The 25,207-nt window shown below is 43.0% G+C and overlaps 3 protein-coding genes across 3 annotated transcripts; all 3 read right to left on the bottom strand.

Moving 5' to 3' along the window:
- Positions 1 to 6,059: 6,059 nt before the first annotated feature.
- LOC139917637 (G-protein coupled receptor 4-like) lies at positions 6,060 to 8,247 on the bottom strand. The gene is made up of 2 exons (XM_071906808.2): positions 7,769 to 8,247; positions 6,060 to 7,069 (listed from the first exon to the last, which is right to left on the bottom strand). The coding sequence occupies exons 1-2, from the start codon at positions 8,035 to 8,037 to the stop codon at positions 6,649 to 6,651; spliced, it is 690 nt and encodes a 229-aa protein (XP_071762909.2). The 5' UTR covers positions 8,038 to 8,247; the 3' UTR covers positions 6,060 to 6,648.
- An 8,810-nt stretch (positions 8,248 to 17,057) lies between these two features.
- LOC144537859 (signal-regulatory protein beta-2-like) lies at positions 17,058 to 19,091 on the bottom strand. Its single transcript, XM_078281715.1, has 6 exons — positions 19,018 to 19,091; positions 18,603 to 18,920; positions 18,150 to 18,497; positions 17,512 to 17,634; positions 17,366 to 17,397; positions 17,058 to 17,186 (listed from the first exon to the last, which is right to left on the bottom strand). Exons 1-6 carry the CDS (start codon positions 19,082 to 19,084, stop codon positions 17,058 to 17,060), a joined length of 1,017 nt encoding a protein of 338 aa, XP_078137841.1. The 5' UTR covers positions 19,085 to 19,091.
- A 2,949-nt stretch (positions 19,092 to 22,040) lies between these two features.
- Positions 22,041 to 24,100, bottom strand: LOC144537858 (uncharacterized). Its single transcript, XM_078281714.1, has 5 exons — positions 24,046 to 24,100; positions 23,157 to 23,864; positions 22,899 to 23,021; positions 22,751 to 22,794; positions 22,041 to 22,579 (listed from the first exon to the last, which is right to left on the bottom strand). The coding sequence occupies exons 1-5, from the start codon at positions 24,098 to 24,100 to the stop codon at positions 22,460 to 22,462; spliced, it is 1,050 nt and encodes a 349-aa protein (XP_078137840.1). The 3' UTR covers positions 22,041 to 22,459.
- Positions 24,101 to 25,207: the final 1,107 nt, after the last annotated feature.

Here is a 25,207-nt window from a genome sequence, read left to right as displayed (position 1 = left end):
GACAGTTGTTTATTAATTGTATTGGGTTGTACATAGAATTGGGATAGTTGTTTATAAATTGTATATATGAGTTTATGGATGAGTAGTTGAGAAAGGGGTAGGAATAAATAAGTGTATACTTCTTCCTACTCCTTTTCGAACATGTAATATTTAATTTGTGTTGTTTATGAGAATTTGTTTATTGAGTTTGTTGTATAGGTTTATTGTTTGTTAGATTGTTTATTAGTTCATTAGTTTATTAGTTTATGAGAATTTGTTTATTGAGTTTGTTGTATAGGTTTATTGTTTATTTCATTTTATTGTTATTCTTGTTTTGTTTTTATGTTTTTTTTATTTTTTACATGTTCGAAATAAAAATTATCAATCAATCAATCAATCAATCAATCAATCAATCAATCAATCAATCACTTTCAAGTTATAATTAGAAATCATTGAATATTAGAGATGTTTTTGTAGCGTGTTGTGTCAACTCTTCAGAAGGGTGAGCTCCAAGTGAGCTCCAAGTGCATTGCAGAGAGGATGTGGGAAAGGTGAAAGATAGATAAGACTATGCTGCAATCTCAAATTCCCCTTTCAGAGATAACAAACAGCCCTTCAGTAGAGCTGCAGAGAGAGAGAGAGAGGATTGTCGGGTTTTAACTTTATGGGGTTTCAGCTCTTTGACCACCTGGATAATCTGTTTATGGAAATCTAGTAAGTTCCACTCTCACAACGCAATATTTGTAATTTCTTCAGAGTAGGTAGAAATGGATAATCATTAGTCAGTGAAACTTATGCAGTTATTGTATGGATTGAGGTAAAATCGTGGTGGTCAATATTAACAGTCAATTGACTTGACTTTAATCTTAACATCCCTTTCTCATCCATACCGCAATCGCATTGGCACCAGAGATTTCCTAGAGAGCAGTTCAGCTCATCTGGATTGACAGTCAGTTTATTGTCTCAATTGTCTGTGGTTTACTTCGTATTGCTCTGCTGCCTACTTACAGACAGGCCTTTCTTTCTATAATTGCTCTGCTCTCTGCCTAGAAAACAGCTCCAGCATCCAGAAAGTCAAAGTTTATTCAGTGTGAGCACTGCAGAAATGACTCACTTATGTTCATCTTGCCTCTGTCTTTTTCTTGTTCTAATATAGCTACATTGTGTTTGTGAAGCATCTGAAAATGTACCCCCACTGAGCAGCCTAACTAGCCTGTGCTAAAAAAAAAATGAACTGTAATCATAGCATTAGGATAATCACAAATTTCAAATAATGCATTTTAAATGTCATGAACATACATTTGAACAAGTTAGCTGCCGCCTGTTTCACTTCCCTTATTGGACATCACCATGTATCACGTTTCAGGCAGAGGCTGCGGTGTCCGCTGGCCACAGTGAAGCTCATAGTCATTTTCTATGCAAAAAATGATCAAACTTCATCTTGCTATTAAAACATCCATAATTTTTTGGACTAAAATATTTGTAGGGGAGTCAAACAAATTCAGAAGGGAACGGAAACCTATCTAAAAGAGCCTGGTGATGTCTATGCTTGCAAACATGGCAAACTGAAGTAATGCTTTAGTGGTGAGAATACTTTGAGAAAAATGAACTCAATAGCCATAAATGCCCTAATCTCAAAATTAAAAGTATGGTTATTGAAGGAGATAACATAAGCTTCTGAATCATAGGCCTTTCTGTAACCACAGCTGATTAAGATATGTGATTGATGACCAAAACCTTCAATTTTCACCACTGAGCCCTGCCACCATCTTGTAACTAGAGACATTTTAATAGAAATAATTTTCTCTCCACATTTCTAAAATTATTCCATTTAAAAATGCTCTTGTTCTTTTTGGACTGATGTTGCCTCTTGAAATTGAAAATTGCCTAGGTGTAATTTCACATCATTTCTGTTGTAGATCTCAGCAGTGTGCAGCGAAAGGTTAAGTTAAAGGACATATCATCAACTGAGCAGGGCATCAGGACTTTTTCCCTCAAGATGACAGCCTCCAGCCCTGTCTACTGTCCTCTCATCCAGAGGATGGCCAATTTCAGCGGTGTGCCGTCCAACTCCACAGCCAAGATCAGTGCCTTGGGTGGGTTTACAGTGTTCCTCAACATTTGTCAGCGGCTTCCTGCTGGCAGCCATCTCTCTGGACTGCTGCCTGGTGGTGCTGAGACCCGTCTGGGCCCAGAATCACAGGAACGTCCAGCTGGTGGGGAAGGTATATGGGCTGATCTGGGTCCTGGCTCTGCTCTGCACCATCCCTTTAGCCGTAGTCAAGTCCCAAGTGAACGGCCCCCACGATGGCCCAGGAGAGACAGTCGGCAACAAGGTTGGCTTTGCCAGCGACATGCCGTATGTCCGTGGTGAACTCCGAAATGTAGGAGAGCTGACGCTGTTGGCGGGGAGATGGGTGCGCCAGCATTGCAGCGTTAGCCAGAGCAGTCTTAGCGTCCGTAAACGCCTTGTCCCTCTCCGCGGACCAGTCCACCACGTGTTTGGGGGCCTTGCCTTTCAGAGCCTCGTACAGGGGTCGCATGAGTCAAGCAGCTTGGGGGATAAAGCGGTGGTAAAAGTTCACCATGCCGAGGAACTCCTGCAGGGACTTGATCGTGAGCGGGCACGAGAAATTTGTGACGGCGTCTACCTTCGACGGGAGGGGGACTGCCCCGTCTTTGGTGATGCTGTGACCAAGGAAGTCGATGGTGGTCAGCCCGAACTGGCACTTGGCTGGGTTGACGATCAGCCCGTGCTGGCTGAGCTGCTCGAAGAGAGTCGGAAGGTGGGACAGGTGTTCCGCTTTGGAGGTGCTGGCAATGAGGATGTCGTCCAGATAGACGAAAAGGAAAGGCAGGTCCCGTAGCACTGAGTCCATGAGGCACTGGAAGGTCTGTGCGGCGTTCTTAAGGCCGAACGACATGCGCAGGAACTCGAACAGTCCGAATGGGGTGATCACTGCCGTTTTGGGGACGTCCAGCGGGTGGACGGGCACCTGGTGGTATCCACGAACGAGGTCCACTTTGGAAAAGATGACTTTCCCCGCCAGGTGGGCGGAAAAGTCCTGGATGTGCAGAACCGGGTAGCGGTCCGGCGTCGACACACGTTGTTGAGACGGTGGTAATCGCCGCAAGGGCGCCACCCACTGTTGGGCTTTGGGGCGATGTGGAGGGGTGAAGCCCATGGGCTGTTGGAGCGGCGAATGATGCCGAGGTGCTCCATAGTCTCGAACTCCATCCTGGCGATGGCGAGCTTGGCCGGGTCGAGGCGCCGGGCCCGGGCGTAGACCGGCGGGGCGGTGGTGGCGATGTGGTGTTCCACCCCGTGCTTGGCGGTGGATGACAAGAAGGTGGGCTGCGTGAGGTCCGGGAACTCGGCGAGAAGGCGGAGAAACTCGTCCACGGCGGAGAGCATGCGAGACAGTCTGATGGAGTCTGCTCCGCTGAGTGTACACGCGTATGAACTGAAGGTGACAGCGTCGATCAAGCGGCGGTGTTTGACAACCACCAGCAGTCCATAGGCGCATAGCAAATCCGTGCCGAGGAGGGAGACGGACACTTTCGCTGTGACAAAGTCCCAGCCAAACTGCTGTCCGCCGAAACACAGCGCCACGTACCTCGTGCCGTAGGTGCGGATGGGGCTGCCGTTAACGGCTACCATGGGGGGGCCGTGTCCGCCGGCCAGGATGTCCACTCCTGATGCGGGCAGGACACTCCTCTGCGCGCCCGTGTCGCACAGGAAACGCCGTCCAGAGATGGTGTCCTGGATGAACAACAGCCTGCCTGCTCGGCCGACGCTCAGGGCCACTACTGAGCGCCGGCCCCGGCGTTTCCCGCCACGCTGAAGCTGCATGACAATCAGCACCGCTTGGCTTTGGGCCCAAACTTTGCATGGTAAAAACACAGGCCGGGGTCCTGTGAGGAGCTGTTGCTACAGCGGCAACTGTTGTGCCTCCAGGCAGTGGTGAAAGAGCTGGGGCAGGAAGCAGCGCGGCTGCCCAGTGTTGTTGACCAGCCAGGAAAAAGAGCACAGCAGTCAGTGATGGCGATGTTGGCCAGGGCAGCCCGTACCTGGGAAGGCAGCTGTTGCAGGAACAGGTGGACGAAGAGGAAATCGGGTTTGTTCCCACCCAGGAGATCCTGCATCCTGTCCATGAGCTCAGACGGCTTACTGTCGCCGAGGCCTTGTAGAGAGAAGAGCCGGCTAGCCCGCTCGGCGTCAGAAAGTTCAAAAGCTCTTAACAGATGGGCTTTGAGTGTCTCATATTTATCCTGCAGCGGGGGAGTTTTGAGGAGGTTCACCACTCGGGATGCAGTTGAACTCCCGAGGGCCGACACCACGTAAAAGTACCTTGTGGCGTCCGTGGTGATCTCCCGAAGCGCGAACTGCGCTTCCGTCTGGGCGAACCAGGCCGAGGCCGACGATTCCCAGAACTCCGGTAGTTTGAGGGAAACCGCGTTAGTCGCCATGTTCGTGAAGAGCTGTCACTGGAAACGTCCAGCAGACAAACGTCGGGGTCACCAGTGTAGAAGTGGCAGGAAAGTTGAGACGGACAACTTCTCTAGTTGACTACACCAACTCGTGTGTCATTTATTTTAACCACAGAGCAAGACAATTTACTTCGCGCTCAAAAACACAACATACGTCGAGCAGACGTCAGACTCAGAAAACCAGACTTTCTTAAAGGGACCATGTCTCCTTAACCCTGAGAAGCACACAATATAACTGTGTGTGTTAAACATACCCAAACCACAGATTATGGTGAATAATGTCTATAGAGTCCGCCACAGTACCTTTTTTAAGTGCCAATTTTTTCTTATTATGAAAACAGTAACACAAATAAACAAAGTTAAAAAAAAACTTCTTGTTGCTGGTAGGCAGTTGAAAGGCCCACTCTATAGTTGCCGTATGGGCATTCAGATAAAATGCTGTCACAGGCTGTCACCTCCAGAGCATGTGAGCGGAGTGGAGCGGTGAGAATTTCCGCTCCTCGCTCACGGAGCTATCAGTTCTCTCCGCTCCTCCGCTCACGGCCGCTCACGGCCACTCCGCTCCATACCGCTCCGCGTTCAACACAGATTTCAGCCCGCTCCGCTCCAATCGCTCACCGCTCCGCTCCAAAAAAGAAAAAAGCTGCGTTGTATTTTAATTATAGCTTAAACACTGGCCTGGCATCGCCAGACTAATTCTGCGCAAATGCATTTCTGGGTCGGACTCGGTCATGCTTCGACATATTGTGAGCGGTACCGGAGCGAAATTGGAGCTGGATGGAGCAGGAGATAAGGCGCTGCTCCAGCTTTTTAAAAAATCCGCTCACCGCTCCACCCAAAATCCTTCCGCTCCCGCTCCCCGCTCGCTCTCCGCTCCCCGCTCGACATGCTCTGGTCACCTCACTACTGGCTGTGTTTACATAGTGAATAATTTTTATTTTAGAAATTGACTGAGCTTTTGAAATGGAAGGAGAGACAGGGCTGTAGTCAAGACCACCTTAGTCAGCTGCAAGTCAATTTCAAGACCAGGTCCAGTCGATTTTGAGTCCAAAGGGGGTCGAGAGCAAATATGAGTCCTATTCAACAGCAAAATAAAACAGTGTACATGTCTTTTGAAATGTTTAAATAATGCTTAAGGAGCTTATTAAGGATCAACAGAGATGTAGATCTATCTGCTGGAGCTCTGTACTATACCTTTCAACATCCAACTAATTAATGCTTGGATTTGACTAATCAATGCATAGAAGTTTGAGGACTATTACATACTATACACAGGTGTAATCCTGTAATAATTGTGTGCAGTACTGGGGAGAAAATAAACAAAGACTCATCAGGTGGAGAAAAACATATCTTTAAAAAATGTTCCAATAATGGCTGAGACCAAGACAAGTCCTAGACATCAGAAAAGTGGTCTCAGAAAAGTACTACAACCCTGAGGACAGATGTACAGTATGTAACAGCAAAACATGAGATTAAACATGAGTTTGTAGTCTTTGTAAACATTAGAGTGAAACATAAGTGTATTTGAGTTAAAAATGATAGGTAAAGTTTTCTAAAAATAAAAACACACATTCCATATACTGGTCAAACTCTTCAAAAAACATATCTGAACATACCCCCAAATTTAGTAGATAGATGGTCAAATAAATTCCAGGTTGTATCTATATGATGGCTGTGCACTGAACATCTCTACCCTGAAGCAGCAATGGGTATTATGCCAGACACAATCATAAAAGAGTGCATTTTTGTTATATATGAATACGAGATTTTCATATTTTTGGGAACTATTTTGAGTGTATTGTAACAGTTCAAGTCTCTATCCCTTTATTGTGTTCTGTATGGTAGACACCAGTGTTTCTCTGAGAACTGTATTCTTGTCAGGGTGGAAAAGCTGCTGAAACAGCATTTAGATGGGACACTAAAACTCTCCATCGAAAACCCCAGACTAATGAAATTCTTTTAGGTGGGATGGTGGCTCTTTGAGGCATCCCATCTATTCAATGTTAGGGGAAACTCTGCTACACACATACATTTCCACTGGGTGGCACAATTGCATCTCTTTCGCTATGATTGAATAACAAGGGGAGTCTGTTCCATGAGCAAAGAGTTCAAAAGAAGATGTGACTGAAAAACAGCCGTTCTTGCTCTCGCTCTCCCTCTCCCTCAGTTATAACCAACTCATATTCCTTGAAGGTCTCTTCCAGTCACAGTCTCCCCCTGGGTGTCTTTGTGAGCTCTGGGGTTGAGGGTGACCGGTTTACGGGTGCTGTGCCCCTTTCCCACGCAGGGCAGGGACCTCCGCAGCTCCAGCCGGGCGTCGGGGCACAGGAAGATGTAGAAGAGTGGATCCAGCAGGGTGTTGAGGCTGGTCAGGCCGTAGCACAGTCGGTAGGTAAGGAAAATGGAACGCTCCAGTCCACACGGCTCGTCGGTCAGCAGCAAGGACACGAACCTGTAACCCCCCACCAGGTGGTAGGGTCCGAAGACCACGATGAAGTTGACGGTGATGACGACCAGGATGCCCACGATTTTGTGTCGCTCGTGGTCGGAGACAGAGGGCGATCGTTGGAGCGTCACCCCAATGTGGGCCGAGGTGTAGCTAAGGGGAGGAAGCAGAGATGCAGAAGAGAACATTGTGTGTTATACACTGAATGTACAAAATATTAGGAAGACTTTTAATTACACTGATGAGGTGAATCCAGATGAAAGCCATTATCCCTTATTGATTCCCCTTATTAAATCTCTACCGGTCACAAAGGAGGAGATGTAGATAAAGAGAAGCAGACGAGTTAGAGAAGGGACAACTAAAGTGTGGATTGTACAAAAGGGGCTGCAACTCAAAATTGTACAATATTTTGTAAATTCAGTGTAGTTGGAAACAGTAATGCTATATTTCTTGTCGCAGTGCTAGGAGTAATTTTGCTTTTGGTTCCATGCACACAGTTTTAGTCCAAATTTTGTTTCTGCTGCAAGTTGCAACTCTAAAATTGTTGTTCTAGGGAAACATTTTCTAAATTGTTTGCCTGCTTCTAATTTAATTTTACATTATTTTCTATCAATGATGGAAATGTTCTTGCAGTCGTGTCCCTCCCCTTTGAACACTGCTGAATAAATATAGGGGAAACACTGGATCACTTACATCAGTTAGACATGAAAGAAAGTGTGGTGCATTGGAGAATAAAAGTTTGAACACAGGACCATCATGGAGACACAACACAATATTCTATGTAATAGAGCAGAACAAAATAGAGTAGAATAGCCTAGAATAGCCTAACTGGGGAACTTGGGGTGAACTCACCCCAGTATGGCACAGGGCAGCAGGAAGCCGAGGGCCACGGTGGCGATCTTGAAGTGGGCGTATCTGGGGCTGACGGGGTACTGCTCCAGACACAGCAGCCTGTCGGAGTCAAACACCGAGGGCAGCAGCCCACACAGGCAGAACAGGAAGGTGAGGGTCCACACTGCCACTCCCGACACTGCCGCCACCCGCACGGTCCGCACCCCACGGCTGCTCAGCGGGTACACAATGGCCAGGCAGTGGTCCAGCGCTATCAGGCACAGGAACATGACGCTGGCATAGACGTTGACGTAAAACACGTAGCCCACCAGCTCGCAGGCCAGCCGGCCATAGGGCCAGCGGTGCTCACCCTGGAGGTAGAGGATCCACAGCGGCAGGGTGAGCAGCTGGAGGCTGCAGGCTGATACTCACAGATGGTGTGGGAATGCCCATTCATTCACACAAGCAAAAGAAAAAATGAAGTGTCAATAGGTGTTTTCAGGTACATTAGTCTACTACTTGCAATTTATCCATAGTGTAATATTCATAAATGCTGGCTGCTGTGGGAAAGGTAAGGTTCAGCTTTTGTGCTGTCAGTCAACTGGTCTTCAAATGATCCAGGATCCATCAGAGAAGTCAAACACCTGGAAAGCTGATAGCATAAAAAAATTATCTTCAGTTCTGAGCATCACATAGCTGGAATATCAACAGGTGCATGAGAAACTAAGCCTTTTAAACCACAGTCAAGCAAACTATCTCCAAGTTTTTTCACTCACCTCTCACGGCTCTGAAATGGATAGAGAGTTTGTTCCAGAAAACTGCGCTCCCCGCTCTGCAGCTGGCTGACCTGTGCCTGAGAAGTGTTGTCACGTTGGGAACACGGCGTCTTAACCAGGCCTTGTCTATTCTGTGATCGTTTCCTCCACAGGAAACCCACTTCTTCAGTTTTAAAGGCAACATCCTGAGGCAGGAGAACGCCTTTCTACCCCAGAACAAAAACACCGCTCTCTCTCTCTCTCTCTCTCTCTCTATAACTCTCGCTCTCTATCTCCAGTACAGGACAGGATGACTGAGAAGGACAGGGGCTGTTGTGAGGGGAGGAACTGATGAAGAGTGACCACTAATGCCCTACAGATCATTCTGGCCACGTGCCATTTAACACATTAACCCTCTACTAAACCGTCTTTTAACATCAAACATGATTATGTACATTATTTCACTACACACATTTTATTCTTTGTTTTCAATTAGCAGTTTTAGGTGTGTTATTTTCTATAAGTGAATGAGAAATTCAATCTATTCTGCTTGTCCCACCCAACTTGTTAAATATGTTGATATTGTTGTACATGTGTGTGTGTGTGTGTGTGTGTGTGTGTGTGTGTGTGTGTGTGTGCATATATGTGGGAATGTGTGTGCACATGTGTGGGTGGGTGCTGGAGTTACCGAGTTTTAAATGTGTTTTTATTTATTTTTCTCCCTCTGTTGCATTGTGAGATGTTTCATTAAAGACTAGATGGCACTCACCTAGATAGCACATACCTCTGCCAACGCTATACGACTGTCAACATATGCCAGTTCCACATATCAGATTTTCACCAGAAGTTAATAATTTCTTCCATGCCACATTACCAACTTGTTTAATATTTTCATGACTGGACCTGAAATGGGACAGGAGATATGCCTATTCAAATTCTAGCCACTTTTAAGCATTTTAGCCTATTATCACAACACCATCTGGCCAATCAGCTCTATATCTATTCAGTTTCTATTAGGGCTGCCCTTCTGCCACTGTACCAAGTTTGGGAAAAATTGTCAGGGTGGTTATGTGTAAATCGGTAATGAGCTCTACAGCGCTCCCATGTTGTTTGATTGGGCCAATAATGGAGGGTTTGCTTCTTCTTATGTCTGCTGAGAGACACATCAAGTTTGATGGTGTTGCATGAATCCGTTCTGAAGTTATATGCGTTTTTATGAGAAGCCACGCCCACTGCCACACACCCCTTTGGCCAATCGGTGTGAAAAGTTAATCAGTTCTTCCTTGCACCATGACCAAACTTTCCCCAAAGTTTCATGCAAATCCGTTCCTAACTTTTGGAGTTATCCTGCTAACAGACAAACAGAGAGAGAAATGTGAAAAGAAAAAGAATGTGAGAAAAGACAAAATGCCAAGGAAGGTGAAGAAAAGGCAAAGGCAGATTGAAAAATCATTAAACGGTCTATTGCTGCATTCGTAGAAATGTTTGATTTGGTGTGGGCTGATAACACTGGTATAGAACTCTAACGAGAACGTTCTCACCCACTGTACATCAGCTCCCTCTTACATGGGCTCCACCCTTAAATCTCGAGCCACCCTCCCCACATGGCACACATCATCTCTCCAAGATTTTAAAATGCACTTAGCTAATCTTGACCAAGCAGGTCTTTCTGAAAAACCATGCAAGTCCTCTATGTTGCCCAACCAGGCTACCAAAAACAACAAACAAAAGGTCAACAACAATGTCCAAACCAATGCGACCGTCGTCAAGACAAATGTCACTGCTGTGCCAAAACAGGCCATTGGGCAAAAGACTGTAGACAAAAACACAAACTACAATCTGGCTACTAACCAAGACTATTTGGCTTCCAACAACAAACTAAATGGTCCATGACAGCACCTAGAGGACCAAATCAAGCATAGGGGCCACCCAACAGCATCCACTCCACTAGTACAAGCGTTCACTGATTAAACTCTCTAATACACCAGAAGAAAAACCTGTCACAGAGGCTGTAATGGGTAATTCTTGTATTAGATTTTAGTTGATTCTGGCGCATTCATGTGCATTTATTAATTTCTTAATTTTCTCTATCAGGGCTGAAAACATAACCCCTGTCCAACTCTGTTGGCAGAGGTAAATGTCAACCCAGTTTGTTAAATATGTGTGCATGCCTGATTTGTTGCTTGTTTGTGTGTGTGTGTGTGTGTGTGTGTGTGTGTGTGTGTGTTTGTGTGTGTGTGGGAGAGGCAATTGACAACCCAAGATTAGGACCAAACAAGAAAGAGCAGACAAACATAGAGTTCAATAGAACTGGACACAAAGGCCCTCATTTATCAATCTAACGTAGAAACCAGCGCAGATCCGAGCGCAGAAATCATCTTATGACAGGGTTCACGTGTGATTCATGAAACGTTCGTATCTCGCCAGTCACAGCGTAAGAATGATCAGGTGTTGATAAATGTGGCGGCTGAAAACAATTGTCATTTAAATATCACGCCCCTAGATATTCTCGGTTGAGAGGCCTCGCCCCTAGAGTTTACGACATGGAGATGCGTAATACGTCCAGGAAGAGAAACTTCTCCGGCCTCAAAATAGAAACTCTAACGTCGCAAGTCCAATTGAACCAATTAGTTCTATTTGGCAGCCTGAAAAGTGGCATCAAAGGAAGTCGGAAAAATGCAGTATAGAAAGAAATCACTGCTGTGGTCAACAGCGTTGCCGTCGACAATTGAACTCCAGCTGAGGTTTGAATATTTCATTTATACATCCATGATATGTATAGCCTATATATATAATAGTAATATAATACCTTATATCGCAATTCTTTACATTTAGGTGAAGAAAAAATGGTCAGACCTCAAACTCGCCACCAAAAGCGTGTTGCGGCCCTTAGGCGCAGCACCACGCTGACTGGAGGAGGCCAGCTGGACCCCAGCCTTGCATTGACGCAGACTGAGGAGCGCGTGGCCGCGCTTATCGGGTCTGCTTCAATTTCGGGCATAACAAGTGGCGGAGGAGACACAGACACACCACCTGTGTCCGAGCCGGATAATGGTAAAAATTTAATAGCCTAGGCTACTAGTATTTTTTGTAGCCTACATTTAAATAATTACACGGTTGAACAACAATTCATTTATTTATTTCTTCATTTTAATGATGTTTCAGATCAATCAGAGCCAGGCACCAGTGGTGTTGTTCAGCCTTCGGCTAGACAAACCGGCCTGGAGCCAGCCCCACAGAGCCAGGCAACCGCGAGCTGTGAGAGAGAATCTGCACTCCTGCTCTGTTGCAGGGTTTGCCAGTGGGGTTACCAGGTATTCCGTGAGGGGATAACCTTTGTCACCTAGTACATGAATCACACCAAATTGTTAGTCATTGGAATACTTTTCGAATATTAATTTAACACAGTAGTTACTCACCGAGGAGATGACTCTGGCCCTGCAGTGCGCCCTCCTGTAGCCGTGTCCCTACGCTGCTAGTCGTGCGTCCCCCCGGGCCACCGGGCTACCACGTTTAGGAGAGATAGTCTGGCATCACAAATGACCTGAACGTTTATGGAGTGATAATTTTTACGATTGATGAATGCGTAATCATTCATGGATGGTGGCTTCAGACGCACATGGGTACAATCAATTGCACCAATCACATTAGGAAACCCAGCAATCTCATAAAATTCTCTCTTAATCACGGTTTGCTGAGCATCATTGTACGGAAATTTGATGTATTGACGAGAAAGGGACTTGATAGCCGCCAACACTGCTGGCATCATTCTTCTAATGGTTGGCTGTGACATACCGGACCTATCCCCGATCTCCCGTTGAAAGGTCCTGGTGGCCAAAAACCCCAACGTGGAGAGCACCTGCACTGGCACAGGTATGGCATTCGAGCGTCGGGTTTCTCTCCTTAACCGAGGTTCCAAATTGTGGCATAATTCCAGAAGGAGATGCCTTGGGAGACGAAAGAGACTTAATAGCCACTCGTCACTCTCCATAAAAAGATCCCTGCAGTCCCGAAAAACCCTCTCGCGTCTTACGGGCGCATAGAGGTCTTCCAACAGAGCTAGATCTGCCATTGCCGAGATTTGATGACTGTCAAAGTTCTTGTTTACATAGGTGACTGAATAAGCATCTAACCTATCACATTGCAAATCGGTTAGCCTACCCATTGCTTTTAATTGCTTCATTTTAATTGCTTATAATTATGTCACCAGTACCCTAGCCTAACAAGTAGGCTATCTCAAAATGAAAGAGAAATTAATCTTACACCAGAAAACTGTTAACCCCGTTAATTGCAAACAATTTGAAAATACCTATTTATGTTAGGGATAGGCTATATGACACATAGTCGATGTAGGCCTTTACAAAATAGAAAATTTTGCCATAGGCTACATATTTTTAAGTGATGAATATGTGGCTGCATATGCTTAGATGCCAGTCAGAATATATGGTCTAATAACAATTCTCCGACTCAGCCAGATTTACTATGCTGCACCGCAAGTCAACGCTGACTCCAAAACTCGCGTACACGAGTTGAGACTTGACGTGAGATTTGATCGTAGCCTCCGCTCACGTCCAAATTGATAAATGCCGAGCTTTGCGTGGAAATGACCGTACGCCCAGTTTTCTGTCGTACGTTCGTTTCGTAAATGAGGGCCATTATGTGTGACTTAGTAGGGTTCAGATGTTGCATGTTAACTTAATGTTCTGAATAGAAAGGGATATTGATGGTAGTGTGTGATGTAAAATAGTGTTGTTGATAACAAGGTGCAGGTGGCAGCGACAGTATAGTGGACTTGGGTCTGCTGAGTCTGGGCAAAGAGGGGAGTGTTTCTGGGACGCTGGAATACACTGTTCCAGTTCTTCTTGAGGTGTCGTGGGCCTAATTCAACTAAACATCGGTGAAGGAAGGTGCCCACTTGATAACCACAATGACTTCCTCACACTCACTCACCCTGAAACTAGAGTAGGTAGCTGGTGAATGTTGCTGCCTATCTTATGGTACTGTAGATTTATGACGGTGAAGCCTGATGTTTTCTATGGTACTCATTGGTATGGTAGTGTATCATTCTGTTAAACTCTGAATTGGGCCTCCATATGAATGCTCACAAGGATGGAATGGCACAAGGGATATTAACATCATATCCTGTGTATTGATAAATGCAAATGGAACAAGCCTCGTCTGCTTGGCGTTTTGCCTCACTGTACTCATTTTTTGTACTTTTTTACTGTTTTGTATCATTCTGGCAACCACATTCAGACGGCGCATGTCTTCTTCTTGTTGAGCTAGAGAGGACAGATCAACTTTGACCGTTGTGTTTACAAGCCACAACCGGAAAAGCCTACTCAGTATGCCTTTACCATAATTTTACACTGCACATTTGGTCTTGTGAATTGTTAGTTTGTGTTGTAAATTCTGCTCTTTCTGTTTCATGGCCCATCATAATAATTTAGCCACCAGTAGCTCCATGATGAGTAAACAAACATTACTAGTTGAAGCAGGTGAATGGAAGGATAGTTGTGCTCTACTCATTTCTACTCTCTACAGACATTCTACAGACACTCTGTGCTGTCCCTTTGCCTTAGTCTGCTCTTCCTGATCAGACTTAGAACAGCATAATGGAGATTGTCTGCATCTTGGCCCTGATAAGAACGAAGCAACAATGGGAAGCAATGTGAGAATAAAGCAAATGGAGAAACAATGTAATGTGGATGTGAGTGAGAAGAGCTGCAATCAAAATATTTTCATCAGGTGATGCTATAGGCCTAACCTTGAATATTATCATATAACTTAACCAACCACAGCATCAGAGGCTGCAGAACATCTCGGACCTGTATATGACACTTATCGTCTTGGGAATATGTATGTTAAGCCTTTAGAAGTATCAAAAGAAAGGAGAAGCCGCACAACTCGTAACTCTGATGCAAAAGTAAGAATTTAATCAACGTTTCGGCACTTGATGCCTTCTTCAGGATAAAGAAATCATAGCATCTCAGTGACATATATACTCTAGAAAACAGGTGTTCCAAATAAATGGCATCACAGGGTAATCAGCGTAAGCCTAGAGCTAGAATGTCTAGAGAGGCCGTTCACATGCATATGTCCATAATATTAAAGGACACACCAGATTCAATATGAAGATTCACAGAGTAGAGAAAACAATAGAAAGGTTTTAAAATGCATATGCAATTAAGTAAATATAAAGAGAAAAAAAAGTACTCAATCTACAACAGTAGAGAATTTAATAACGCATACTGGCATAAAACGCATTAAATGTTACATCAAGAACAGAGCAAAAATAACATCATATTACATAAGTAATGCCCATTAAATCAGTGTATACATATGAGGGCATGCATTTACAACCAATAGGAAACTAATCAACAACAATTCATCAAGAATAGGCCTACATGAAAAATATAAGATATGTAAGACCGGCCTATAAAATAAAACTACAGAAAAGGTCTAAGGTCACATTCTACATTGAGGCCGAGAGGAGCCAGGGTCTTTAATCTGTGGATCCAGGCTGCCTCTCGCCTCAACAGTAGAGATTCCAGATCGCCACCCCATCTTGGAAGGTCAACCTTCTCAATCCCTATATAACGAAAAGAGGAGATGGAGTGGTTAGCTTCAATAAAATGTGAGGCTACTGGATAGATTACGTTTCTACACCTTACAGTACTACGATGTTCGGCTATTTGTACCTTTAATTGTCTTTTTGTCTGTCCAACATAAGCCAATCCGCAAGGACATGTAATCAAATAAATAACAGATTTGGACGAGCATGTGATGACTCCACGAATGAGGATCTTTTGTCCAGAATAGGGCTGTTTAAAGTAATTACACTTGTATGTGCTATTGCACTGAGCACAAGAATTACATCTGTAATTCCCATCTGGTATTGGAGCAAGCAAACGTGAGGAGCCAAATCAGAGCTGATAAGTTTGTCTTTAAGGTTTGGACAATGAGAAATAACCAATGGTGGCTCTGTAAAAAGATTACCAAGGGACATATCGGACTTAAGTATGAACCAATGTTTGTTCATGATCTTTTTAAATTGTTGCACACATTTGGAATATTTTGTTGTAAACATGACAGAATGATTCATGTTTTGTCTTTTTCTGTGGAGTTTGAATCTTGTTTTATTTTTGATTTTTTCCACAGCGCTGGTAATCTGTGTGTTCGAATAGCCTCTTCGCCTGAATCTAAAGAGCATCTCTGTCATGGTGCGAAGTCGACTGTTTTTTTGCAGATTCTTTTGATTCTACATAGTTGGCTGTACGGTAAACTATTTTTTAGGGGAGGAGGATGATGACTATCAGCTTGTAGTAAGCTACTACGGTCCGTGGGTTTCTTATAGAGGTCTATATATAACATATTATCGCTACCTTTAGAAGTAGACATTTCACACTCCAACATGGTGGAATTTAGACGAGAGACGTTTTTTTTCTCAGTGTCAAAGGTACTGTGCTCTTGTTGTCTGTTAAGAGAGAGATGGATCTCACCCAGGAACACTTCATACCCATGCAGAGTCTAGTTTGTAGTATGCAATGTCCAGGTTAAGTTCAAAAAGTTCAATTCTGGGTGCAGGCTTACTCACTGTTTTTTATTACAGCTGAAATAAAGAGTAATTACGAAGTTATAACATAGAGTTATAAAATTGTGTTGTTTGGTTGTATTACTTTGCACTCTACTTTGTGACTTTGACTCATACAATTGATTGACATTAAAGACATTGTAATGTTGTGGCCATATACACTGACACTTCCATTATTCAATAAATACTTTATTGAGGACAAAATGGAAAGACTTTCTTTTGATGTGGGGAAATTATACAACAATGTTGAATATAGCATTTTAGGCATCTAGGATTTAAGGATTTAAGAATACCACACTATAGAAAAATGAGCCATTTACTTGTATTATTATTATTATGAATTACGTTTTTCCTGCTATTAAATAACTTATATTAAGTCTACACTAGGCAAGATTATTATGTAGAAATACACCCATCTTATCAGCCTAAATCACAAAGTCGAGCTGCAATAAAGAAAAGTGTCCCATCCCCAGACGTCGTAGGTTCATCGTATTTGCCAGTATAAAATTCTGGTGTCGGTATGGTCACTTCTATCTTCACAGGAAGAATAATTAATTAAACTTGAGAATGAAATACAAATTGTCTCCTAAACATCAGTGTCGCTACATCCAGAGAAAGCTGGACTCACCAACATTAGATCTTCCCAAGTGATCACAGACTGGCTGGGATGGTAAACATGAGTGTGCTGTGGGCAGTTTACTGGTGTCCAATTTCTGGGCACGGAAGTCCTAAAAGTCCCTGAAGTCCCCTTCGCTGCCATTTGGAGCTGCAAGGGTGCAAAGTTGCCTTGTGCAGCTTTAATTACACTGAAGTAGTGCTAAGCCCCTAGTGGCACTTTCACAAAGAACATGACAGAGAGGTCTTTGGTCATATTTTAACCCTCTTTATGTACAAGAGTCAACAAGAGATATGCATTTGATATTTATTCCCTAATATCTACATCAGTCCAGGACTAAACCTCTCAGTCCTGTTGACGGTGCCTGACCTCAGAATACAATACAGCGTCTCTACTGTATTTCACTTTGACCGGCCTGGAGGAGGAGCTTCTGGGAGCCAAATTCACTGCTGCGTAGTGAACTGCATCACCAGTCTGAGGAAGACGGAAATGGAAATAAAGTATTAGAGACTTGTTCTGACAGTTTGAGACAGAAAGGTGTAGTGGAAAACAGACAGATAGACAAGCCATACAAAGTTTACATGTTGCAATGTCAGTGTTGAATTTGGAGTATAAATCAATTGTTGGTAATAAAAGAAAATTAATTGTATTACCTGATTGCCTTCAGAAGATCCATCAGTTTTCTCTGAAGAGTCAAAGATAACTACTGTCAATGTCATTTGTTACAGAATATAAGAGAATAAGTCATTCTTCTGATACAGATGTACAGGTCATGATTATAATGCAGAATTTGTAATACCTGTGGGATCTTTGCTTCGACTCTTGCAAAGTGCCCATACAAGTAGAAGTATTGCCATCCCAAGAACGATGTTTGACAAAGCCAGTGCAACAACAGTTGGACTCAGGTCAAGTGGTGAGTTTCCTTCACAGCAAAGAGAAAGAACAGTTTTCATTTAGCTTCTGAATAACAAAAACTGCAAGTGCACTATCCATCTTTGGTTCTGGTGTCCCAGAAACCATTATATAAAACTTTTGAGATGCACAGCAAAATCATCAGTGTTAATTTAATCCATGTAAAAATTAACCCTGCTAGTTTTTATATAAGTCCACACCATCATAGTTAATTTAACAGACCAGAACCCTATCAGCTGTATTAGTGGACGAACATCTCTCGGCTCAACACTCCTTGCACACAATTGTTACTGAAAAATCTACACTTATTAACACTGGAAAATGTCCTGTGTACGTATCATTTAAGTTATTAGCTATCTTAAGACCTTTGCTCAGAAAATGCTGACATTATAGAGAATGTCATCTGTATTCTTTTAATTATCAAATTATGCATTTTCAAATTTCACCCCTCAAAATCAACATATAGCATCTTGGAATAAAACCCTTCACTTATCTTTAGCTTTAACTCTTAGCTTTAGCTCTTACTTTTAATATTGAGCTCGGTCCCATTTCCAAACAGGATCTCCCCACATGAAGCCACAACGCAGTAGTAGGTTCCAGCATCGGCAGAGCTGAGGTTCTTCTTGGGAAGGTTGTAGACACAGCTAGTTTGTTGAGAGCCAGTCTCAGTCTTCTCACAGCTGTCATTCTTATTTCCAGAGGAGTAAATCATTTCTGGACCAGTATTTTGTGAGTTTTTCAGCCAAAAGACACTAGTGTATTCCCCTGCACAGTTGCCAGTGTGAACAGAACAGTTGAGAGTTACAGAGTCTCCTGGCTGGACTGACTTAGACACTGGCTGCTGAACAACAGAGTCACTGTTCATCTTTGGACCTTGGGAAAGAAACCAAATGAATTATGATCACTGACATGAAGTTCACATTCATGTTAATTTACCTTGGCATGCAAGTTTAATGGTAAATTGCACAGATAAAATACCTTTTAGCATCAGAAAGGTTCCTGGTCCAAATTTGATGGAGTTTAGATGTCCCACTCCACAGTAGTATGTGCCAATGTCCTCCCACATTGTAGCAGATATGCTTAAATCATTTTTGATGCCATTAAAGTTTACTGAATAACGGTGAGTATGGGTCATATGTATTGTTGCCACACGCCGCAGTCTCCTCCCAGTAGTTAATTTGTACCATACCCTACTTCTTCTACCACTGTTTATCTGACATTCAATAGTAACTGGGTCTCCCAGCTTCGCAGTTTGGAAAGAAACAGGTTGATAGATGTCACTGAACTGTGCCACACCTGAAACAAACAGAAAAGCAGGAAGCCTAAATCATATAATCACCTCTGTATGTAGATTCTCATGACAAGATCCCACAAGTGGAAATTTGTTACTTACACAGATTACAGAGCAGGAAAACATTTAGAAGATACACCATCATCTTCTCTGTTCCTAGCTCCATCATTTGTTCTGCTTCTCCACAGCAATTCTGACTTATTGAAGCGAGAGCAGTCTTACCAGATTCACCAAGAGCAACATCTCCTTCATAATGGCAGATCAAGTGTCTGATTGGTTCATCATAGACATCTTGCAGAATACCCGATTGGCTGCTCAATGGAGCAAAAAAAACCATGTCATTGTGGTCTTGTTTGATTAACAGTCCTGGCAGAGTTCAACTTTGTATCAGTGTTAAGAAGCATGAATTCATGTCTTGACTGCAGTAAGCCATTAGTTGGAAAACCAACTGGATGCATCATTGCCAGGGAACCCTTAATTAAGTAATGTTTCACACTGACCTGTATGTGCCATTGGTAAGGCATGAAGAGCTGTCACTTTATAACAGGTAATGGGTTATTTCACAGAGTTAATAAACATGAATTCATGTCTACTAATCATCAGGAAATCATTAATGAAGGATGAGGATCTTTTAAAGGGAGTTGTAATGAGTACTGTTTTGGCTATGCTTTGTTAATGTCAGTAAATAGTTTATTAATGGAAGAGGATGTTCCAAAACTGAGACATATTGGTCATGAATAGGTTATGAACAGAGTTTAATTACAGCATTTACAAATGCATTTGTTAATTACTTAGGTAACATGAAGAAATGTATTCATGCCTTAGTTAAGCCAATGTGGGTGCTGAACTTATCACACTTCACACCATCTGGCAGTCCGCTGGACAAATCTGGCTTTGGCGGATGCCAGGAGAACGCTACCTGCCGGAATGCATAGTGCCAACTGTAAAGTTTGGTGGAGGAGGAATAATGGTCTGGGGCTGTTTTTCATGGTTTGGGCTAGTCCCCGTAGTTTCCAGTGAAGGGAAATCTACAGCATACAGCATATAATGACATTCTAGATGACTGTGTGCTTCCAACTTTGTGGCAACAGTTTGGGGAAGGCCCTTTCCTGTTTCAGTATGACAAAGCCCCTGTGCACAAAGCAAAGTTCATTACAGAAATCTTGTGAAGATCGGTGTGGAAGAACTTGATTGGCCTGCACAGAGCCCAGACCTCAACCCTATCGAACACCTTTGGGATGAATTGGAACGCTGACTGCGAGCCAGGCATAATCGCCCAACATCAGTGCCCGACCTCACTAATGCTCTATTGGCTGAATGGAAGCAAATCCTTGCAGCAATGTTCCAACATCTAGTGTAAAGCCTTCCCAGAAGAGTGGAGGTTGTTATAGCAGGAAAGGGGGGACCAAGGATCCCAGCAGGATGAAAGTTTCTTTCTTCTTTTTTTTTCCTTAATAAGGTGTTCTTGGGAGTTCTTCCTTGTCTTCACTGCGGGTCTAAGGTTGGTGTTGCCGGTTGGGTTAGGGCAGAGGTTCCCAAAGTGGGGGGCGCGGCCCCTAGGGGGGGAACAGAGAAACTACAGGGGGCGCGTGACATAATACCCCCCCACATTGCGGAGCGGTTTCCGCTCAAAGCACCATTATTTCCTATGGAAGGGAGCGGATACCGCGCTCACTGCCGACTCCGCGGCGGAAAAATCCACGATCCGCCACGGAGTCGGCAGTGAGCGCGGAATCGGTTATAAGCCTATAAGACTTGGTAAAGAAAAATGTTTCATTTCTCTGCAGGGTCCTTTCCATAATGTTGTCTGACACTTATAATAACAATCTGAGCCTGTCAGTGGCAAAAACAAGCACTTTTAGTGGATGTACATTGACGGTTCACAATTGCCCCATCGGATTACATTACAGCCCATTTCGCGGCTGCTGGCTGACGCGATCTCGCTCAATACTGGACCAATTTCAAAAATTGTTGTCCCCATTAGTTACTTAGACACAAAAAATTAGGGTTAGGGTTAGGGTCCAAGTTGAAAAATATTGAAGTTACCCTTTAAGGGAGCCAGGAGGCGCTCAGATATCTTAGAGAATCTTAGAAATCTTACAGGTACATTCTCGTTCAACACAATGTCATGCTTTGCTACATATGTATGGCCAGGGTTCTCCTCATACACTTGTGGATTGGAAAAGGCTCCTGCCTGGGATTGCTCGTCCAATGAGAGGTGGTCCTCATCAACGTCCTCTTAGAGCGCACCAGCTGTCTTCATAAGTCTTAGGATCCAAAGCTCAGATTCAAAGCTACTTCCTTTTTGTTTTTTTTCTTTTATTACTTTATTTCTCTCTCTCTCTCTCTCTCTCTCTCTCTCTCTCTCTCTCACACACACACACACACACACACACAGACACACACTCTCACCTTATCTCAAGGTCAACGTGTGTCATGAGTTGCACTTTGAGCAGTTAGTTATAGGGTTATATGGCTGCTGTGCAAGACAATGAAAAAACACTATGGAGACATCCTGCTTGAAACCACATAGTTACAAAAACAACAGAGGGTCCTAGGTATGTACAACACCAAACCTTAGCCAAGCACAGAAAGGTCTCATCTTTTGACTGCCGACCGTAAGGGAGCTATAAAAAGAGTCTTACATCTCTGGGTCAGCAATCAGCATGTCTACAACAAACAACCAGCTAAGACTAATAGGTATTTGCCAATATACAGGATTGAATGTAACTATTCCCTGTATCATTAAACTAAGAGGGACTGATGAGTGTGGTGTGTTTCTATGAATAACTATGAAACTGGACCTTTGCCTTACACATGTACATACTACACTGTCAATGATGAGGAGTTGGCTTTGTGAAGTGGCATGCTTTTGGGGAATGTGGTACTAAGAGACAGATGCAGTGGAAATTACAGGTCTTCCAGTGTACATGGTACTATTATTTGACTTTTAACTTGTTTTATTTTTACTCCTTATTTTGCAACAGTAGAAACTCACTACAGTAGCTAACCCTGCCAGCACCACAGAGGTGTGAATGTAGTTCTTATCTGCCGAAAAATGGCAATGCAAATAAATGTTTTCAGTTTTTTATATAATTTTATAAAAGTTCAACACTGTTACACTGTGCATGGTTTTTACTGGTAATCCTCTGATGGTAAATGAAACTACTGATTTTACTTTATAGAACAGTGGACTATTCAGCATCAGCATTCAGCATTGAAAACTTATCAGGGATTTTCTCAATTGCTGTATATCAGCTTCCCTGATTAAAAAAAAGAGAATTTCAGCAGATATCAATCTTACAATGATGATAATAGTGTGAACATACAGGTGAATCACATACCTGAGTCCTCTGAAAACATATTTGGATTATTGCAAGGCAATGCTTTAAAGTCATCATATTTTGATGAAATCACTTTGACAAAACTATTCCCATTTCAGGAAAATCTACATTAACCTTATAAACAGGCACTAATAAAATGATGCTGTGTTACATAGAAACAAAGCCTGATCAATCACAGTACAGATGAAACATGCCCAGCTCTACTGCCTTATGCTGGAGTACACACATTCAGTCTTGGTGTTGTCCCTCTGTCTTTTTCTTGATCTGTTGGCCTTGTTTTCACTTAAAGCAGCGTAGTGGAGGTTGTCTGCATCTTGGTCCTACAAACAAAAACAAACAAGTTTGGGGAAGGTAAAAAAAGTATAGATGGTAAATGACCATAATAATGTAACATATTCCACTTCAGAGCAATGTAACAGAAGCTCACAGAAACATGCTATTGTTGTGTATATACGGTAATACAACAGTTGATGTAAATAGGAACTACTTACCGCTGCATTCAGAGTAGAGGCTATTGCACTTCTTGGTTTAGAGGCTGGTTATGAAAAAATAGACAGAATGAAAAGCTCTCTTACTAAAATGCCTTGTACATTGAATGCACAGATCAGATACAGATCAGATACAAAGAATATTAGTTACCTGTGCATTGGCAGTTTCTCTTGTTCATCTTGTACACCGAGAAAGCCAGGATAACAATCAGGATAGTGGTGATTGCCAATGCTGTGCTGAAGAAATACACTAAGACAAGAGAATCCACCCCATCTGCAGAGATCCAGACATTAGGACACATTGCAAAGTTTTCAGCTTTTTTCTCTGTTTATGTGAATCTGAAGTTTGGTGAGGGAGTAATTACAACTATTTGTGAGATGAGACAACCTCTGCTAAAATGTGACTTACTTTCAGTGTCCATCTTGGTCCCATTTCCAAACAGTATCTCCCCACATGAGACCACAGCACAGTAGTAGGTCCCAGCATCAGAAACATTCAGGCTCTTCATTGGGAAGTTGTAGATGCAGGTCTGTGTTTGGGTCTTGGGTTTCCTCTCACACTGATCATTCCTGACTCCATGGGTGTAAATGATTGCTGGGCGAGATTCTCCTGAGCTTCTGAACCAGTAAACACTGTGTTCTCCGTCACAGGTCCCAGTGTGTACTGTACAGTTCAGAGTCACAGAGTCTCCTGGCTGGATGGTCGCAGACGCTGGCTGATGGATGAAAGCTTGGATGTTCGAACCCGAACCCTTTACATTGAGAATAGCTCCCTCTGCAAATTCAAACTTAAAGGAATAGCTACTTGCGCAGAAATAAGTTGCTGAGTCTGAAAAGCGCAAATCTGAGATCTTCAAGTGATTCTTACCATTTCCAGTGTCCAGTATGAAGCGTGGATTGTCCTTGAATTCATCATGAAAACTGCCATTTTTATCGTACTTGTAGAAGGTAGACATGAGCTTTGGTTTCTGTCCCAGTGTTTGCTTATACCAGTAAAACATAGCTGCTACATCACCTTCACAGAAGCATCGCAAAGTCACGCTGTCTCCAACATTAACTGATACGAGACCACTCTCCTGATGTACAGATGAGGATTGTTTCAGAGTTGTCATATGAACTGAAGTAAAAATAAAGGCCAAGCAAATGCACAATTAATTTTATACCATGATCAGAAGTAAATCATAATGTACATACTGTATTGCAGAATACATTAAAAAATATCATATGCAATAGCATAAGCAATCATATGAAGATTGAACTTATAGTCTAAAGGATACCAAATGCAGTGCACAACTCACCTATCATCCCCAAGAATAGACATGTCAGATAAAAAGCAAACTTTGGAGGAGTCATCGTGTCAGAATTTCTGTGTTGAAAGGAGAGAATCTCCGTATGTACTCCACTCTTCAGAGACAAGACTGTTTTTGATTGGTCCACCAGAACTGACATTGAATGACATGACATGGTTACAGCCCCCTACATTGTTAACTTTGGTCCTTGAAAAGAGACACATGGATAGAGGTATCTGAACCACAATATGACACCTAACATTAGCTTTAAAATCAGTGAAATAGAAATGATCTATATAAACATTTGTATAAGATACAGTGGAGTCCAGTTATGCTCTGAATGCCAGCAAGGCAGCCCAATGTGTACAGCTTTCACAGACCATAACAGGCATGCAGGCATAATAATATCTGTCCAACTAGTAGTAACTGGTCAGCTTTGATGATTTGCTCAATACCTGTCAAGTAAACTAGGGATACAGCAATGGAAAAGATCACTTGCAATGAGTCTGCATTTAATCAGAAAATACACACCAAATTCAAATGCGGTTCCTATGATTTTAGGCAGTTCAATCCATACTTGAGAACATTAATGACTTTTCCAACGCTAGAATCCAGAGAACCAAGACTGAAACCTGTGATGTTGTGAAGAGACAACTTTTGAAGAAAAATTAAACACTGAACTTATGGTCTCATAGAATTCAACCCTGAAGCGAGCGGGTAAACTTTTTAAACTGTAAACTTGCTACCTACCTCTTCACTTGTCATTGTGGGACATGTAACCTTGAACAGGAGAAAGTTCTGGCAAAGAGAGACTGGTAACCGGCGACACTTCTCCATAGGTATGTTTATCTTAGCTAATAGCATTTATCTTTCCATTTGTGCTTCGTAGGCCTCCGTAGTGCAGTGGCTTTGCTGTGTCATTTACAACTGTGTTGCGGTTTCTGTCGCCCCCCTAGTGGTCAGAAAAATCGTTTATTGTGGCTTTAAATAGTACTATATAAATGGTTTATCTGTATCTCAAAAACTTTAAGTCCTAGAGCAAGCAATATTTGGTGGATATGTTTCAAATCTACCCAAATACTGAACTGTAAGGTCTAGAATCAACATTTTTTCCCTCAGATTCCTTGGCTCAAGTCAAATCCATTGCAAAAACGGGTTTTCATTTCTGCCG

This window comes from Centroberyx gerrardi, chromosome 23, assembly GCF_048128805.1.
Source record: "Centroberyx gerrardi isolate f3 chromosome 23, fCenGer3.hap1.cur.20231027, whole genome shotgun sequence".
Lineage (NCBI taxonomy): Eukaryota > Metazoa > Chordata > Actinopteri > Beryciformes > Berycidae > Centroberyx > Centroberyx gerrardi.
This window is presented reverse-complemented; position numbering and strand designations above follow the sequence as displayed.

Bases quoted from the DNA above. Each gene is read 5' to 3' on its own strand.
- LOC139917637 (XM_071906808.2), bottom strand. From the start codon at position 8,037: ATGTTCCTGTGCCTGATAGCGCTGGACCACTGCCTGGCCATTGTGTAC. The intron at 7,070-7,768 runs GTGAGTTCACCC...TCCTCCCCTTAG, and splicing joins CTGCCCTGTGCCATACTGGG to CTACACCTCGGCCCACATTG.
- LOC144537859 (XM_078281715.1), bottom strand. From the start codon at position 19,084: ATGATGGAGCTAGGAACAGAGAAGATGATGGTGTATCTTCTAAATGTT. The intron at 18,498-18,602 runs GTATTTTATCTG...TTCTTTCCCAAG, and splicing joins AACCTTTCTGATGCTAAAAG to GTCCAAAGATGAACAGTGAC. The intron at 17,187-17,365 runs GTAATACAATTA...CGTCTTCCTCAG, and splicing joins GATCTTCTGAAGGCAATCAG to ACTGGTGATGCAGTTCACTA.
- LOC144537858 (XM_078281714.1), bottom strand. From the start codon at position 24,100: ATGACTCCTCCAAAGTTTGCTTTTTATCTGACATGTCTATTCTTGGGG. The intron at 23,865-24,045 runs GTGAGTTGTGCA...TTTTTACTTCAG, and splicing joins TCTATTCTTGGGGATGATAG to TTCATATGACAACTCTGAAA. The intron at 23,022-23,156 runs GTAAGTCACATT...GGATCTCTGCAG, and splicing joins GACCAAGATGGACACTGAAA to ATGGGGTGGATTCTCTTGTC.